This window comes from Schistocerca gregaria, chromosome 5, assembly GCF_023897955.1.
Source record: "Schistocerca gregaria isolate iqSchGreg1 chromosome 5, iqSchGreg1.2, whole genome shotgun sequence".
NCBI classification, from domain to species: domain Eukaryota; kingdom Metazoa; phylum Arthropoda; class Insecta; order Orthoptera; family Acrididae; genus Schistocerca; species Schistocerca gregaria.
In genome coordinates, this window is record NC_064924.1 from 589,504,071 (window position 1) to 589,523,386 (window position 19,316).

At 40.7% G+C, this 19,316-nt stretch overlaps 1 protein-coding gene across 1 annotated transcript in view; it reads left to right on the forward strand.

The window, feature by feature from the left end:
* The window catches only part of LOC126273417 (uncharacterized), a 234,972-nt gene that overhangs the window by 176,855 nt on the left and 38,801 nt on the right, over positions 1–19,316 (forward strand). Inside the window, exon 4 of the mRNA XM_049976969.1 lies at positions 3,616–3,724. Coding sequence (XP_049832926.1) covers positions 3,616–3,724 — 109 coding nt within the window. The remainder of the gene's footprint in view (positions 1–3,615; positions 3,725–19,316) is intronic.

Consider the following 19,316-nt stretch of genomic DNA (forward strand, 5'->3'; position numbering starts at 1 on the left):
CGCTTCGTTATACGATCATGTAGTAATCGCGAAAGCGTTACGGAGATGACAGATAAACTCCAGTGGAAGACTCAGCAGGAGAGACGCTCAGTAGCTCCGTATTGGCTTTTGTTAAAGTTTCGAGACCATACCTTCATCGAAGAGTCCAGCAGTATATTGCTCCCTCCTACGTATATCTCGCGAAGAGACCATGAGTATATAAAATCAGAGAGATTAGAGCCCACACAGAAGCATATCGACAATCCTTCTTTCCACGAACCATATGAGACTGGAATAGAAGGGAGAACCGATAGATGTGCTCAGGCTACCCTCCGCTTGCGGTGTATGGATGTAGATGTAGATGTAGACTTCTAAACACTTTTTCTTCTGGGGTCACGTTGTGAGTGAATTTTCGGAGACTCCGGTTTATACTCATGTGGACCTGGTTGCTAGAATTGTCTCAGAGGCGCAAATACTACGCCTAACCTCTGCGTTTCTTGAGTATGTAAGACGATTGACGGTAAGTCGCTGAACAAAGTGCCAAGCCATGGTGATCGATAATTTGAACAACATCTGCAAGACAGAAATTCGACCTTTGTTTCGTATTGTACTGTACGCTGACAGGACTGTAACCTGTTGTAATTTTGTGCTTGTCTCGTATGAAATCTGTTGTATTACACTGTGATTTGTGTGGTACCTTAAAGTTTTTTCGCTGAAGAGAAGATATTTTCACTGGAACAACATTATTTAGGCCACAAAAATCCCATAAATCATATTTTTATTATTGTCCAGTAACTATCCACAAAGATTACTTGTCTCTTGTACCAAAACACTCAGAAAATGTCTCCAAGCAGCAGACCAAATTTGGTTGATAGAGTTTTGTTTTACACTGCGTTATGCTCGCTTCTCATTCCCCAGCTTCAAATGCACACAGCAGAAGGCTATAGAGAAGATATATCCTTAATTGCCACTGAAAATAATACTGTTTGAAAAATTTAGTTTGTACTGATGAGATACTTTGTGCTATTATGTGCGTTAATCTGCTGTGGTCCGGACTTATGTGAACTTGTCTTGCCATCCACTGAAAACGCAATTGGTTGTTAGCGCATGGCTCACTATTGACAATCATTCCTGGTGTTAGTTCTACATTCCAATGATCTAGGCTGATTTGGCGACATGGTTCTCCTATGAAACTTAATTTACTCAATTTTGTTGTTGCATCTTTTCAATTGCAATTGTATGAAGACATGTGTTTCATGATGGAAACGACAAAACCGGTATGCATAAACAACGATGCATTTTTAAGCGTCACTTAATTCCAATATGTAATAACTTGGATCTCTGGGTGTACCTATGTTCTCATTAAAAATGCAATCTTTTATATCACTCTCAGTCCATCTTTAAAATAATGCCAGCTTGGTTCACAATCTTTCCAGAAACGACACTATGAGAGATATGTTCACTGTTTAAATTACGATTCTACAGGTGTCGTAACCGTTATGTCTTAATTAAAACATTTATTGATTTCGATACGGGCTTGTTTGGGCCTGTAAGCCATTGTCAGATGTTACATCCTTACACATGTCAGTGTGAAAATCTTGATATCGTTCATGGTTTTAATCTTATCAAAATTGTTATCAACTGTAGTACAAAAAGAAAGTAAACTCCGAAACAGAGATAATGCTGTTAACACTTCAGTTTTGTTTTCTTGATATTTGTACGTATAGCATATATTAGGTACATCAAGCGCAAGCAATGTGTTGTGTATACTCTCATTCTGAGAGATATACTCTACAGTATGACTTCAAATGATTGATTTCTTGGTCTAGTGGCTAGCGTTCCTACCTCTGGATCAGGTGATTCGATTTCCTGTCGGATTGGGGATTTTCTCTGTCCGGGGACTGTGTGTTTGTGTTGTCCTCATTTTTCATGAAACTTGCTAGACTGGCCTGTGAACAGATTAGGAATTTGTATGGGCGCTGATGAGCGAGCAGTTGAGCGCCCCACAAACTAGACATATTCATCACTCATTATTTACATGGTCTGTGAAGTTTATAAGGGATCGACTTCTTTCAACAGATAAACAATAGGTTTGCCATATGGAAAAACGATGTTATATCACGCTAATGAAGTACAAGAAATAGCAAAGCAGCAATGACACACGAAAACATCGACAAAATGCATCATTCATTACTGATTGGAAGATGATCAACAATGTATCAAATAGTTGACATCACACGAGTACCAGATGACAAAGTATGGTAATATTTTGCTTTAAGAACTATTCTATGACAGCTTTGCGTAAGATAGACAATATTCCCCTTATATCAGATGTATTAAAATGCTAAATAAACATCGCAGCCATGCCTAAACTAGCGGCAAACATTCACAAATTATTTGGTGCGCTGGTTTGCTGTTTCGTTCGAGTTATTGTTTTATTATTTTTACACGCAGCATTAAACGGTTGACAACGAAGTGAACGGAAGCAACACCGATGAAGATGGAGATATTTATGTCTAACGGAAAGGTATTAGTAACTGCTTTCCGAAATGTAGGTATGATTCTCTTTATTGAATATGCCCAATAAGTTTGCATAGGAAGGTCACAAGATAAACTTTTCATCATTGATTAGCATAACGGATTAAACTTTAGCAATTAGAAAACTGTAGATTTTAGACTAGGATTCTCTTTATAACCAATCCACTTATTCATGCATCTAAATACGATGTGAGTAAATGAAGAAACTGAGGGAAATTTCATATGCTATTTTTTTCAGAAGAACCTGAATGGCCATTCTTGAAAGATATCTTCACTGGAAGAATATTAGAGAATATACTAAAGTATAGTTTGAAGCGAATATTCGCCGAAATAGTTAAAAAGCAATCGTTATTTTATCTTAGTATTGTCAGAGTGGAACAGTTAACAATTTGACGTTCTATAAATGTGTTGTCGATTCTTTTGAACATGTGTGCAACAGTAAATGCCTTATTGATCCTCCAGTCACAATGAATCTAAACAAAGATGACTTAAAGACACTGTTATTGAACATAGATTTATATCATGGGGCAAGATGAAAATTTGTACTGGAGTGGTATTCGAACCCAGTTTTCCTGCTTACTAGACAGGTGTGTTGCATACAACTCCATCCAAGCATAGTGGTCATCTCAATGCACGGACTGTCCTAGCATGCCTCTTGTCACAAGCTGTTTCTCAACTATGTTTATATACATACCATACACAAACTTGCACACCCACAATTAAAATGAAGTGGATTATGAGCCTAATGAGCAATGGTACTACATAAGTAATGTGTGATATAAGCAGTGGATTTTGATATGCCAGGAAGCATGCTAAGATAGTCCATACAGCTGAGCTAATCACTGTGTCCGGAATATCTGCCAATTTAGTAAGAGGCCGAGGTTCGGATACCAGTCAGGGCAGAAGTTTTCAACTTGCCCCACTGATAGAAATTAGTGACCACTGCCATCTAATTTCTTTAATCCCTTTGTTTAATTTCGGATTCAGTATTAGAATTTTCGTGACTTGGAGTACACCAATAAAGAATGCCAAATATCTTTTATTAGCCTACAACTGCTTTCCTTACAGCGTTCCTTATGAGGCTGACGTGTTTCACAGGACTGGGCCCTGCACGTGCGCTTCTCGGAGCCTAGCGACGCTGGCCTGTATGAGTGCCAGGTGTCAACACACCCGCCCAGCAGTCTCTTCGTGGAGCTGAAGCTCGTCGGTAAGTGCCTGCAGATAAACACCAAGTACGAGCGGGTGCTAACTAGTGCTCAACAAAGTATCAAAAGAGCAAACTTCCAAGGTACGTCTCAAATTCGATTCTCACCCACCATTCTGCCGGCGGTGTCAATTGTCGCTCATGCTTCAGGCGATTTAATAGCGATCGTTCACAGAATGTAAATATGTGATTCGAACTCCCCCAGCATGTAACCGAGACATTGTAGTGTCAAAAATGGTGTAGACGTCTGGTTAGTGTGATTGTCGGATTCCCTTGCGAATGATTTGCCGCCGTCACCGCAGCGTGATTGATAGATAACTTGTTGAGGGTATTTACCGTCCACGATATTTGCAACTTGTTATATGTGAATTTTCTGTCATTCAGAAAACACGGTGGGACAAATAAAGTGAAGCGCCCAGAAGACATGGTACTATCTCAGTGTACCTTCATACATGTACACACCATCACTGGGTATGTAAATGATTATAGAGTTGCAGTCCTCTGCGACAGGTATAATGGTCATCAGAGTGCATTAGTTTTCTCCAAATGCGGTGGGATTAGCATACCTTGTTGGCTACATAAGGTCCATGCACCACTTCAGATTTTGAGTGATCACTGTGAAGAACACAAAGAAGACCCATACTTCAGTGAGACAGTGTAATCAGCATCTGAAGCGATTTCAAAGTGGCATCCTGTTGGGTCTCTATTTTTCTGGTTGCGGATCATGTATTATTTAGATTTGTGAGGCAATCTGATGTGATAGTGGCCCGATGTTCGAATGAATTGTTAACGTCAGAGCAGGCATCATCCCCGTCACGGTTCTGGTCTACCCCATCGGATCATCACAAAGATACGATCGCCGTTCGACGCACCAAGTACTTTGATACCCCATCACGTCTGTGCCCGCCATCTGAGAACAACTGACAGACCCTGTAGCTGTCGGTGTCGTCACATACCACTGGTAGAGGACCTGTAGAAAATGGTTCAAATGGCTCGGAGCACTATCGGACTTAACTTCTGAGGTCATAAGTCCCCTAGAACGTAGAACTATTTAAACCTAACTAACCTAAGGGCATCACATACACCCATGCCCGAGGCAGGATTCGAACCTGCGACCGTAGCGAACGCGAGTTTCCAGACTGTAACGCCTAGAACCGCTCGGCCACAAAGACGTGTAGAACGGGTGCTTTTGGAGTGATGTGGTGTCCGGGAAGCATCGAGTACTGCTGAGCTGAATAGTATTATGTTAAGTAGTCGTTTGGTTCTGCACCACTCCAGGTGAACATTATCGGCGAGCATGGCCACGACCCGGGGGGAGGTCCCGTTCTTCCCATTTTTGCAGAGGCACACTATTATGCCTGGCTTCATGGTGTGGGCAACCGTCAGGTATGACATCAGGTAAAGGTTAGAAGTGATTGAAGAAACTCTGGCACAACGGTACGCTGCGGACATACTGCGTATTTAAGTGTTACCTCTTATACGACAGTATGGGAGAGCTACTTTTCAACTAGGCAATTCTTGTGCACTCTTGGTATGTGTTTCTGTAAAGCGTCTGGGTGGGGTTGAGGTACTTTCGAAGCCATACTTCCGCGTCACCTAGACCCTCAGACCTGTCACCAGTGTATGGGAGCAGCGTAGACGTCATCTCTGCCGAAGTGCCAGTAACCAAGATGTCAAGGGTCATTTGCAGCAGTAAAGTAAATGGAACACCACAACCGTATTTTCGAAGTACGTATTATCCAGTCGACAGGTTTCAATGCTGCCTTTGCAACATCTTCATGACCAGATTATCCAAAAACCAACTTATGTAGTTGTAAAGCCTGTACTTCATAACTTAACTGATGTAAAATGTAGTATACCACAATTGTTGTAACGTCATTAAAGGAACAAAATACAACGAATGTGCCGTATGAGTGAACACATCTATACATGGGAACACTTTGCATATATAACTTCTGTTTTTATGGACACCTGATACATAAAATCGATTAAAGTAATTTAACATGAATACATGATAATGCGGAAAAAGGTGGAACCTTCTGAGGTAACTTAGCTTATTTTATAACAATGGTGGTATACAACAATGTAACTTGCAACAATTGTAAATACTGAAAAGGCAAAATATCGAACTTGATCATACAGTATTGGACAAGAAACATGAAACGTCAAGGTTGGTGGAAGTGGCTTACGGTACGGAAAACGGTAGCAAGCGACCCACGTGCTGCAGGTAAACTGCAATCATATATAAACGCGTAACATTATACATCAATATGACGTTTGTGGTAGACGACCTGCAGGAAAAATAATCATGTAAAAGATCTGTAAATAATTGTGAATTCTGGAATCTCAGGTGCCATGTGCACTACGTTTTCAATAACTAATAAAGGAACTAAAAATGGAAAACTAATATTACTTGAAATTCTGTGCTTAACAGACACCAATCAAAAAATCCTAACCTGTTCCTTAACGACCGAACACAGTTTCATTGCTCACCTTTATTAAAATAGCAGACAGTTATTATTCCTCTCACCATTACCTAATAAGCTTGTCATAACTGTTCCATAGCCACATTCCATAAATATCTTTCTCCCTTTATTCTGTCTGTTCATCACATTCACCAGTTTGTCTATATGAAATGGTAACCTGTACAATTACTCACTGGTAGAATATTGTAGAATATTGCTGTTTTGTACACTCCCACCATTTTAATATTTGAATATACTGCAACGTTAGATTTATTTGTTCAGTGTCTCCTTAGATATTACGTCAAGCTTGTGTTTAGAATCGATGCAGCCAACAAACGTGACATATTTTTGTACATCATTCTTTGTACAAATATGAATTCTTCATGTTCAGCATTAAGTTTTCTGACGATGCCTTAAGAAGCAGAAAACCGGTTTATAACGAACTAATAAATATTATTGTGGGACATTAATACGTTGTATTCAAGTTATCAATATGTTTATGTTCCTCCAAGACCTGACGAAATATTCCATAAATATTGAAGCAAAGGCTCCTGATTTGTAAGGGAAGTAAAACAAATATATCCAAAAACCATGTATTTCTATCTAATCTACATTTAATAAAAATCATTCTTCCTAAAATTGGTTGAATAATCACACAACCTACGTACCTCCTGTGGTACTAGGGAGGCGTATACCTCTGTATGTGTCTGCCCATAACCAATGTTTGATCAAAACTGGGAGCCAAGTATGGAACACTATCCGGTAACGCATTTAACTCTTACCACAGATGGCAGAGACAAAACTGATCAATCTTATGTGTTACAGCATATTATACAAGAAAGATGTAGATGGTAACAGAACAAAATACTTTGGGAAGTTCCACATGGAGGAACGCCTTATTTATAAATGTGCAAATGTGTGCAACAAAAACATAATTTCAAAAAGGTGGTAGTAGCATTATATGTGCTGGTGGTATGGACATTTACATACAGGTAATCACAAGGAAAAAGAAACGAAATTTAGACCTAGACCCTCATGAAACCAATAAGAAAACTATACTGAGAAACGAAGGAGAAAAAAGTGTAGGAAGAGTTCACAAGATTGGGAGGAGAATATGGTCTTCTGTTTAGAGTCATATTGGCTCTATTCTTTTGATGTTGAAATTACAAGTACTTTTAACACAGATTCTTGGATGTGCTGCTCTTTTGGTTTATTTGTTTCATTATAACAGTGATCTTAATAACTACCTTAATCCATCCACCTACCCCCATCTTCTTAATTACATTTTCGTGACCGTGTTTTCTGGATTAGGTGAACACTGGCATGTGAGTTCCTTTCCTTTACGAATATGGAAGTGTATTCATATGTGTTATGGAGGAATGGTTGTACGTGTTATTCTCTGTTAAAATTCTACTTTAAGATAGAAGGTTAGTTTGTTCTTTACCCGGTCAAATAATTATATGTAGCATAAACTATCGTGGTCTTGAATGTTTCTTTTTATTGTATTTTCCGCTGTTACTTTAATGTTGCCGCTGATGCAGAGGTTTATGTGCTATGTATTTGCTTAGAGTTTATCAGATTTTGACGATTTTGCATTAAACGTGATACAATAATTTTCTCATGTTTCGCTTAAATACTGTTAGGCACATTTTGCATCCCAGTTTTTTCTTCATTTGGCTTTGCCATTTCGATTTGTATACCATAGACATGGGCTCATTTTGTCCTTTATGGTTTCTATTTTCGACGTACCCACATTTGATCTTGAAATGTGCATTAATTAGCATAATTTATTCTTAGCTCCTTATGTATCTTTTACACAAACATTTTTTGCTTGCCGGTCGTCTACCCCATAGCTCATATTTACGTATAATGTTACGGGTTTATACTTTGCTTGCGGTTTGCCCACACCAACTGAGTGCCTTGCTCATGTTTTCGTACCGTACGCCACTTCCACTAACTTCTAAGTTTCATGTTTGTGGTCTATCATTGCATATGTTTCAGTTTGACAAGATTTAATATTTAGCCTTTTCAAAAGCCACAGTTGTTGGAGACTACATTGTTGTAGACCGTCACAGTTTTAAAATAAGCCAATAGTAGTTTCCAGCATTTTCACAAAAGCCAATGACCACACGTATGATTACTCTGAGACGTTTATCTGCTGTGTACTTTTACTTTCATTTATTTTTATTCATTTTAAGTATCAGGTTGCAACTGTATAGCACCTGAAGATAACGCAAATTTTGCGTAGAAACTAGTCATATGAACAGAAAACACTTTGAAAATACAGCTGTGGTGTTCCATTTACATTACTTATATTGTCAGCCGCTGTCTAAAGTCCACAGGGGGACGGAATTTCACGACTTACAACAGTGGTGGGCCCACTAGCGTAAGGAGACGACACAATGGCCGCGTGACACTCATTCCTGGGGTATGAGTGCACGCATCTAGGCAAGAGTGTGTGAAAGATCTTGCTGATAAGGGATCGCATAACCCCTATGTTCTATGGAAATTTTACTCAGTGTGGTAATAACTGAAATAATGTAGCGTGCCCTCCAGCCCTAAAAATTTTCATTTCGTTTCCTTCTCCCTTCTTGGCGCTTCACATTATTGTATGCCGGCCGCAGTGGCCGAGTGGTTCTTGGCGCTTCAGTCTGGAACCGCGCAACCGCTACGGTCGCAGATTCGAATCCTGCCTCGGCCATGAATGAGTGCGATGTCCTTTGGTTAGTTACGTTTACGTAGTTCTAAGTTCTAGGGGACTGATTACCTCAGACGTTAGGTCTCATAGTGCTCAGAGCCATTTGAACCATTCTAAATTCAAGGTCGTAGACAGCAACATCATTGGAATATATTCTTTTTATTTCTGTGTATAATTACGAAATTTTTGGGTCTCAGGCTATAAGTTTGTGTCAGCGATGACCGTCGTCAGTTTTGTTTTTAAAAGTTTTAGTGTAACTATGGCTTCATTACATTAGTACATATTTTGAGACATAGCTTAATGTGGTCTTCACTGACCGAAACGGTTAGTCTAAAGCCCAAAAGTTTCGTGCTCATATAGGGATGTCAAGGAACTCAATTCTACACTTTCTGGACAAAAGTTTTATTCCCGAATGTGAAGCAACTTGAGAAAGAAGTAATATTTTTTTCTGGTGATGCTGATATATACAAACCTAAACTTATGGTATCAGAGTAATGTTTTTTTTGTTTACATTTATTACATTTCTAAAAGACAACTAAAAATCCATGATAATAGCCATTTTCAAAAATTGCTCACTTATACATTATACTTAGCACAATACATTTAGCCCGTCTTACATGACATCCAAATAAGATAAAATCCATCATACATCACTGCTGTCAATTCTAAAAAATATCAACACTGTCACATACTGCAGCCAGCTTCCAACTATTCGTGTGAATTACAAGTTTGGGCAACCATGTAATTAAAGGCACTGGTAAAAAGTAAGACCACATCGAAGTTGAGTAGTAAATCCGAATTGCTAAGCCTAGCTGTCTTCAACCGATTGACAAAATCCAGCACTTACCCATATAGAACTTGAATAGAAAGTCCATATTTTAGCAATAGAATAGGTCGAGGCACCAATATTACGCACTATTAATAGTAGTGGGACACCATCCTTGTCAATCTTGGGAAAACTAAATAGTCTTGGTAGTACTGCATTGTGTAGTCTCGGCCTCTTGGCAACCACTTACCGCACAATCTAAAAGGACTCAACACGTCGTATGTCACGAGAAACTACTACTCATCTGAACAATAGTTCTCTAACTAAACAAGTTGGGATGAAGTTGGGACGGTACGGTGCAGTACCACCGGGACTATACGGTATTCCCACGAGTCACAACGGAGGCGTCCCACTACGATTAATAGTGAGTAATATTTGTGTCTCTACCTATTTTACTGCTAAAAATTAGGCATCTCTACTACAGCCGTGTACGAGTAAGTGTTGTCAAAATGTATGTAATTCTGTGGATTTTGTCAGTCGCTTGAAGACAGCGAAGCTTTTCGTCTTCAATTTACTAGATAGCTTTGATGTGATCTTATTTTGGTCAAAGTGCCTTGAATGAAAACGTTACATCTTATTGGTAACTTACTCAGCCCCGACCTGGCGGCCTTATTTGAACATACTCTCTTATCAACCTACTTATCCAATAACGAGTTCTGTGAACAAACAGACGGCGTCGCCATGAGGAGACATTTTTCACCTGTGGCGGCTAAACATTTTATGGGTAACTTTGAGGAGAAAGCCCTTTTAATGGCCATGGTTTTCTGGTCTTATGTAATTTTATTGGTTAGCCCAATTGCAGACAAGAACTGAAGAAATCCCTTTAACAGTTAAACTCATTGTGTGAGAAAATTAATTTTATGATGGAGAAAGATGGGATTTTTACCTTTCTAGAGATGCTATGACGCCATGAGAAAGGTTGCTCATTGGGGCATTCAACGTACAGAAAACGATCGCACACAGATCCCTCCAGACGTCTAGCTGCCATCCACTCTTACAAACCGCCGCTGTTCTCAGTTCCTTAATACACCTAGGGCACGTAATATCCGACAGTGAAAACCTCCGTGCAGAATTAGAAACCTTGGGAAAAAGTTTTACAGAGAATGGCTACAGTTCATTGCAAATATGGAAGGCCACGCACAGCTATAATAACAAGAAGCAACGCACAGAGGACACTGATAACGACTGTAAATCTACTGTGTTCCTTCCGAATCCCGGGAATGTGTTTCCTAAAATAGGAAAATTACTTAGGAAAAAAGTCTGGGTTACCTTCCCTCCACGAGAGAAGAAGTTGGCCCTGGTTTAATTCGTTGAAGATAAGAAACCGGCCGTTTACTAAATTGTTGTTGCATATATCGGCCAATGCGAACTGCCCAGGAGCGTTGTACAGAACAGAAAGACACATCCGTCTTCGGCAACGGTTGAAATCAGCAGTAGCAAAACGCTGCAGTCTCACGGGACAAAAATGTTGCTTCAGATTTCAAATTTTGGTATTCAGTAGTCAAAGAATCAGTGGAAATACAGCTTGCCGATAATTTTGCAAATCATGAGAACGGCTTTCCTCTGGATAAAAACTGAAATTCTGTAACTGAAATTATCCAGTCACAGCAGAACTGAAGGGGTCATTGGACAATTAATGAGTAGATCACCTCCCACTTCCAACACCGATGGCAGCACTCACAACTTGATCTCACACGCCGAAAGACAATAGCACATTTCACATGCTCGACATTCGGCATAAATACCGTAAATGTACCTGGGCTCTACAGTAGTTTTCTAATAATCTGAAGATGGCGATACGTTTCTGAGCTGAAATATCGAGACAGAATGTCTACGGGTTCCGCCTGTACACGCGAAAATTATTATAAAAACATAAGGTTTAATGAAATACCGGCTATGAATAAACAACATTAGGTTCAATCAAATATTTACACATAATGATAAAATTTCAATTGTGAAACCGGTCGTGCCTTTAATGAGGTATTTGCAGCACCCACAGCACGTTTCATTCACATTGGGGAAGTTTGGACGCCCGTCCAATAATTTTATGTTAAAGACTGCCAGGCTCGGCGAAAAGTGCATTTTATAAGTATCTGAATTTCAAGAAGGCTGTTGCAAGAGTAGCAACAAAAATAAAGTTTAACAATGAAGTAATTTAAGTTACGAAACCGGTCCTGCCTTCAATAAAGGACTGACCACAGTTGCAGCGGTTTTGATTCAACTGGAATAAACAATCACTTATCAGCTACTCATGATGGTATAAATATGATGTTTCTGAAATACTTACAAGATATCTATTTCGCACAATGATTGAAATTTATCCATTTGCGCATATGACACACACACATCACGTGAGGATTGTGTTATAACTCTCCATTACATCGAAAACAATGTCCAACGTAACGCTATTCTTTGTATTGTTCAAGCATTCAGATATCGATAGTAATAACCTGAGGGCGGAAAACGGGAGCGTTATTCTAAGCATTGTTGTGAGACGAGGTCTGTCTGCGAGAGTGGGAGAGTAGTGTCGGTCGAGATCTCGAAGACAGAAGACATTCCAACCTACCCTCACTTCGGTGATGGTAGATCATACCACTCTCAAGGCCTGATTTCAATTATGTAGTCAGGAGGGATTTATATGGCTTAACTACGATTGAAGATGGAATTCAAAGGTAAAATTAGCAACCATAGCACAAACGCGATTACAATTTTAGGATGGAGATTGTCAATCCGAGTTTGCCTCCTTAGTCTCCAAATAACAATAATTTTTCTCCACATCTAAATAATATGCTGTTTTTACTAAATGTTAATGTAACTTTTAAATTGAAATATTTTATTAATATGGCATTCAAACATTATTGAACCATATTTTATTTGTCTTTGTCATTATCAATCCTTGTTTATAACGATTCTGAAGTTTTAAATAGACTTAATTAATGAAATACCTGCTCAAAGGTTGCTTAGTAGTTAACAGGACCCCAAGCAAACTCCTTTTTATTAAATTCTTTATCAGTAACAGTAAGCTCTAGCCGCTGCTACTGCATGCTGCTGCGCATTTATGTAAACCACGTCGAAAAAGAAAATTATCTAAAAGACTTAGGGTCAAAACAGACACACTGATACACAACAACATGTCATGTACTCTGTTAGAGATTAAATTCCGTTTCGCAAGTCAGATTCTGCATCATTTGTAAATTATTGTTCAAAGACGCAGTCTGATAACTTATCCAAATGTTACTTTTAAGTTTTTCAAGTACAGGTCTGTTGGAGGCTTAAATGACAGTGAAACTGACACTCATACAATAAGCACTTAGTGTCATGCAGGTTAGATTCCTTTTACTGATAACTCAGGTTGCTTATGGACTCTAGTTTAACAGGTGAACATAGGCAGTATTGGCTGTAGCTATGTTACATATTCTTTGCATATACAATTATTTGGGATATTTCACTCCTTAACCATCTGGCATCATCAATAGTTACAGTTCAGTCGGGAGAATTCTCTAGTTTCCAAAATAATTGCACAGGGAACGCTAAGAAATATAATTGGCCAGTAAATACAAACTTCAGGTTCTTCCTTATGCAAGGGTTTTCACTGGGGATAAATAATCAGACAATAATTAACACAAAAACTAGATAAAAACTCAGTAGTTAATATATATGTAATAAAGAACATCGACAATTCATATTCTTCTTCGGGGAATCAATGAGCAGTGACGTGATGTAGCGCGATATTTACTGAATATCACTATGCATTCTGATTTTATTTGCTATAGAAGATTTTCGAGGTAATAAATGGTCTCAATCGATACAAATGATTTCAGCAAAATCTAAAGTCACTTTGAGATTTAGAGACCAGGTGACATTATGAATTCCCGTTATCGGATTTTTTGTTGAATCACTGTCAACGCGAGCAACAGATTTATTGCTTGCTAGAAGAAAGAATCTGGAGCAAACGAGCTTTCAACCGCTGCGAATGAGTCATGGACTTGGCATCCCTGCTTAGGATTCAGGCCACCTCTCGGCCTTAGCAGAGAGGGTGGAGTCTGCAAGAGGGGCGGCCACTCCGGGATGAGGGAAACTGCGCGCCTCGTAAAAACAGCCAGCCAGCCCAGGGCCGAGCAACAGTCCCCCGCAAAAAGCAGTGCCTGCTCTAACAGGAGCTGTAATGGCGCGGCCAGTCTCAGCGTCGGCTAACGACTGATTACTTTATTTACAATTTCGGTTCTTAGGTATAGGCAAAGGGTGAAACAAAACACAGTGAGAGTTTGTGAAGTGAAATGGAAACAAGTTTAGGCTTTCCAGTCAGGCGAATGTAGCGCATTATCAACAGCAATGGAAAGTATCATAATGGCAGTATAATGGGCATTGTATTACGTTGAACGATTCAGAGGAAGGTTTGTTTTTAATAGAAGCGATAACGTACTTCCGCCAACGTGAATAATTCAGGTACGCATGCCCACATCACAACCAGAAGATGAAGATACGAGTATATAAGGGTTTTGACTAGCAACACAGTATGAGAAAGGAAATAATAATCTAGAAATCATATGGGACTGAAACATTTTGGTCGGGAAGGAAATTGAGACTCCATTAATTGTAGAATATGTGCTTACTAGTTGCCTGACAATTGACCACTTGGGTGTGAGGTCGCAGAAGGCCAGTGATGCTTGCGGCCCCACACACTGTCTTCCATAAAACCGCAATGTTGGCTGCTAATGGCAACAGTGAGCGGGATTGAAATTATCTAATGGTTAGTACTGTACGAGGCTTTGGACCATAGATGAACTGCGCAGTCGACAAGTAACTCACAACAATGGTACAGAGCAAGTGGTGTTGATACAAAGCAGGGTAATGGCAGCTATAAACACAGAATATACTGCAATATATTTACAACAATAGTTACCGAAGTTGACAGTTCGTATGGAAGAAACCCAAGGAATCTCACAGAGTGAGAAAGAAGTGGCAGATGAAACATTAGCCTTTCTGCAAGTTGAGTCAGTGCAAGGAGCTCGGCTGTGCGGATAATGTACGTGAAGAATACACTGATGACGAGACGAGATTAATAAGTGAAAGAGATAATGAAACAGGTGTCGATCCACGTAGTTCATAATCTTTGTCGGACAGGGGCCCACAAATGTAGTTTCCAGTGAACCGTACTAAAGGAAAATCGTTGGCCAAGGAGTGGGCAATAAACATAACTACGTACATTGAAGATCCTCTGCAGTATATTTAGAAATACACTCCTGGAAATGGAAAAAAGAACACATTGACACCGGTGTGTCAGACCCACCATACTTGCTCCGGACACTGCGAGAGGGCTGTACAAGCAATGATCACACGCACGGCACAGCGGACACACCAGGAACCGCGGTGTTGGCCGTCGAATGGCGCTAGCTGCGCAACATTTGAGCACCGCCGCCGTCAGTGTCAGCCAGTTTGCCGTGGCATACGGAGCTCCATCGCAGTCATTAACACTGGTAGCATGCCGCGACAGCGTGGACGTGAACCGTATGTGCAGCTGGCGGACTTTGAGCGAGGGCGTATAGTGGGCATGCGGGAGGCCGGGTGGACGTACCGCCGAATTGCTCAACACGTGGGGCGTGAGGTCTCCACAGTACATCGATGTTGTCGCCAGTGGCTCGGCGGAAGGTGCACGTGCCCGTCGACCTGGGACAAGACCGCAGCGACGCACGGATGCACGCCAAGACCGTAGGATCCTACACAGTGCCGTAGGGGACCGCACCGCCACTTCCCAACAAATTAGGGACACTGTTGCTCCTGGGGTGTCGGCGAGGACCATTCGCAACCGTCTCCATGAAGCTGGGCTACGGTCCCGCACACCGTTAGGCCGTCTTCCGCTCACGCCCCAACATCGTGCAGCCCGCCTCCAGTGGTGTCGGGACAGGCGTGAATGGAGGGACGAATGGTGACGTGTTGTCTTCAGCGATGAGAGTCGCTTCTGCCTTGGTGCCAATTATGGTCATATGCGTGTTTGGCGCCGTTCAGGTGAGCGCCACAATCAGGACTGCATATGACCGAGGTACACAGGGCCAACACCCGGCATCATGGTGTGGGGAGCGATCTCCTACACTGGCCGTACACCTCTGGTGATCGTCGAGGGGACACTGAATAATGCACGGTACCTCCAAACCGTCTTCGAAACCATCGTTCTACCATTCCTAGACCGGCAAGGGAACTTGGTGTCCCAACAGGACAATGCACGTCCGCATGTATCCCGTGCCACCCAACGTTCTCTAGAAGGTGTAAGTCAACTACCCTGGCCCTCAAGATCTCCGGATCTGTCCCCCATTGAGCATGTTTGGGACTGGATGAAGCGTCGTCTCACGCGGTCTGCACGTCCAGCACGAACGCTGGTCCAACTGAGGCGCCAGGTGGAAATGGCATGGCAAGCCGTTCCACAGGACTACATCCAGCATCTCTACGATCGTCTCCATGGGAGAATAGCAGCCTGCATTGCTGCGAAAGGAGGATATACACTGTACTAGTGCCGACATTGTGCGTGCTCTGTTGCCTGTGTGTATGTGCCTGTGGTTCTGTCAGTGTGATCATGTCATGTATCTGACCCCAGGAATGTGTCAATAAAGTTTCCCCTTCCTGGGACAATGAATTCACGGTGTTCTTATATTCAATTTCCAGGAGTGTATTAGTAACATATAAGTCTACTGATATATGTCAGTGTAGTGCATAAGCAAAATTATGGGTGTTCAAGGGAGGACAAGGCGCACTTGATACAGAACTGGTGTTTACGAGTTTGAAAAACGTTTGATACAATTTACAGGACATGTTTGATAGTGAGCCACTACGTTATGCGCATCACATTCCGCAAAGTAGATCGCAGTGACTTGAGGCAAGCAGAGGATGGCTGAATAGCTTAAACAGTTTTACAGAATTGGAAGACGTTAGATAACGAAATTTCAAACGAAGCGACAATTTGACAATGCACAGAATCGTGAGGAGTTGACCCTAAAGTTTGTGAATCAGATAAACTAACTTATCCTATAGTTCAAAAACTCCAATCAATCTTTATTTGAACAGGGAATGCATATGAATCAAACCCCAGAAATTAGATTCTCCAAGAGAGTTACATCAAGATCTACTAACATCAATGTCTCAACGCATTTGTATACAATTATAAAACTAAACTAAACTTCTTCCGAACAGGTCAAGAAGGCTCAACGGTACCGACCGGCCGCCGTGTCATTCTCAGTCCATAGGGGTCACTCGATGCTGGTGTGGAGCGGCGTGTGCTCAGCACACAGCTTTGCCGGCAGTTCGTCAGTTTCCGAGACCAGAGCCGCTACTTCTCAATCAAGTAGCTCATCAGTTTTCCTCACAAGAAGTATAACACGAAGGATAAAGAGAAAAACAGTCTGTGCACCGCTACGATTCTAGTACAAAATGAGGCACTGATTATTTCTGTGTGTCGTTCCCTTACTTCTAAAGCTGGTTAAGTTGAAAAAATAAATTTCTCCCACAAAATAAGAGAAGCTATATACGAGTACGCTACTATTTTTTACTTAACAAAGAAGGAAGAATCCGATTTTAGCTGAATTTGATTTACCCTCAGACATCTTGGCACCCTATAACCATCGTCTGCAGTCTTAAATTGGATCAATAAAATACTGTCTTTGGTAATATTGAATTTCTGATACTGAAGATGTGAAATAGGATGTAGAGATGAAAGAAGTGCTCGTTAGTAGTGACTTCACTTTCTTCAAGACGATTGAAGAGTTGTGATCAACGGTGAGGAAATTGCATCACATGTAATGGAGACCAATTTTCAAAGCAACACAGTGTGATGTAAGAAACACTATTGTTACAGATGTATGATAATCATTAGCTAATAAAGTGAATTCATGCCAAATTCACACTTCGTCTCTAATGAAGTCGCAGTCGATGTAACGTTTAACCCTAATCTTCCTACCTTCCTTCTTTTCAATTCAGTTTTCGGTTTCATTGTAATCAGGTTTCCTCATAATTTGAGCTGTCCTCTGTCAATATCGCCGTTCTTGCAATTGTGGCTTTCTAGAGTACCCAGAATTAACCTTCCACTATTCATGGAAACTTAACGCTTGTTCCCTTGGTTAAACTCTGCTACTGCTATTCTTTCTCCGCTGTTCTAATATCTATTAACTTGAAAATACGACAAATCTACTGATGAATATCCAAGCGACCTGAGATAAAACGGTGACAAGGAATCAAAAATATAATAAAGAGTAAGTAATTTCGTTAGAATTCAAAATTACAACAAGGTGAGGAAACGTTCCAAAATAACTTCCCAATATAGTTGTAGGTCTTGTACTTGAAAACAGCGATTTGGTAGTAACATTGACAAAAGTGAGCAAGTTTCATCACTCTTCCATTACAAAAGGAATCGTATTGGTAACTGCAACAACACTAGATCGAAGGCAAGAAATTCTGCTGTGTTCGATTTATTAAGACGTGCTTATGTCTTCTGGTAAAACGTACAACCACATAATCCAGTGGTTTGATTTCATTTCCCCTTCTATCCTGGAGAGAAATGAATATTAATCTAAAACTATTTGTGCCATATACCTTAAAATGTGAGTTACTATTTCACTTTCACTTTAGTTACTTGCCTCACTTATTGGATATAACTGTTGGTATCTGGTTATGACTCGCACACACGACACCATACTGTAAATAGTGTATACACATATTTCTCTGTAATCTTTGTGTGATGACTAAATGTGAAGATCTTGTAAGGGTGATGGCTATCCATCAACAACATATAATATATATACCTGTATATTTAAAAATGTTTATACTTAAGCATGTATGTAAGTGAACACCTCAAAATTGTATTAATTTTTGTATATACGTAATTTAAGGTGTGGCTTGTCTTATATCTATGTGTAGCAACATAACGAGATTTCTCAGACCAGCAACAGCAGTTCCCGTCAGGTTACTGAAGTGACGTGCTGTTGGTCGTGCCTAAAACGAGGATGGGTGACCTTCCAGTAAGACGAGCGCAGTTGGCAAGCGGGATGCACCCTGTCCTTGCGCAGCCAGTTGAGGAGCTAGTTGAGGGGGAAGCAGCAGCTCCGCTCACGGAAACTAACAACGGCCGACCACATACCCCTCCACATCCGCTCCCAGTGACATTTGGGGGCTGAAGATGATACAGCTGTCGGTCGGTACCGTTGGGCCTTCAAGACAAGTACAGAGTGTATAGTTTAGTGTTGGAGGATAGGGGCACTTGTTTCACTGCCTTAATTATTCATTCCCACATAATGGTTCACTATTACCGCGCAAATAGCCGAAATGATTACAACTGAAGTACTCAGAATGAGGCGTAATATATTTAACAATTATTTTTGAAAATATTGTTGGGAAAATTCAGTGATCACAATAGCATGTTTTCCATTACTGATAGGCTAGGCCAGATTGCAAAGGCACGTTCATTATGATGTGGCAGGTATGGATTACCACATGATCATCTTCAGCCCTTCAAAACCACATTGATGAGCAACGGCTGTACACGGAGCAGGAACCGCTGAATGACGATAATCAACTCTTGCTTAACAGTCACCCAATAATAGATACTCACCCAAGCGCAGACTA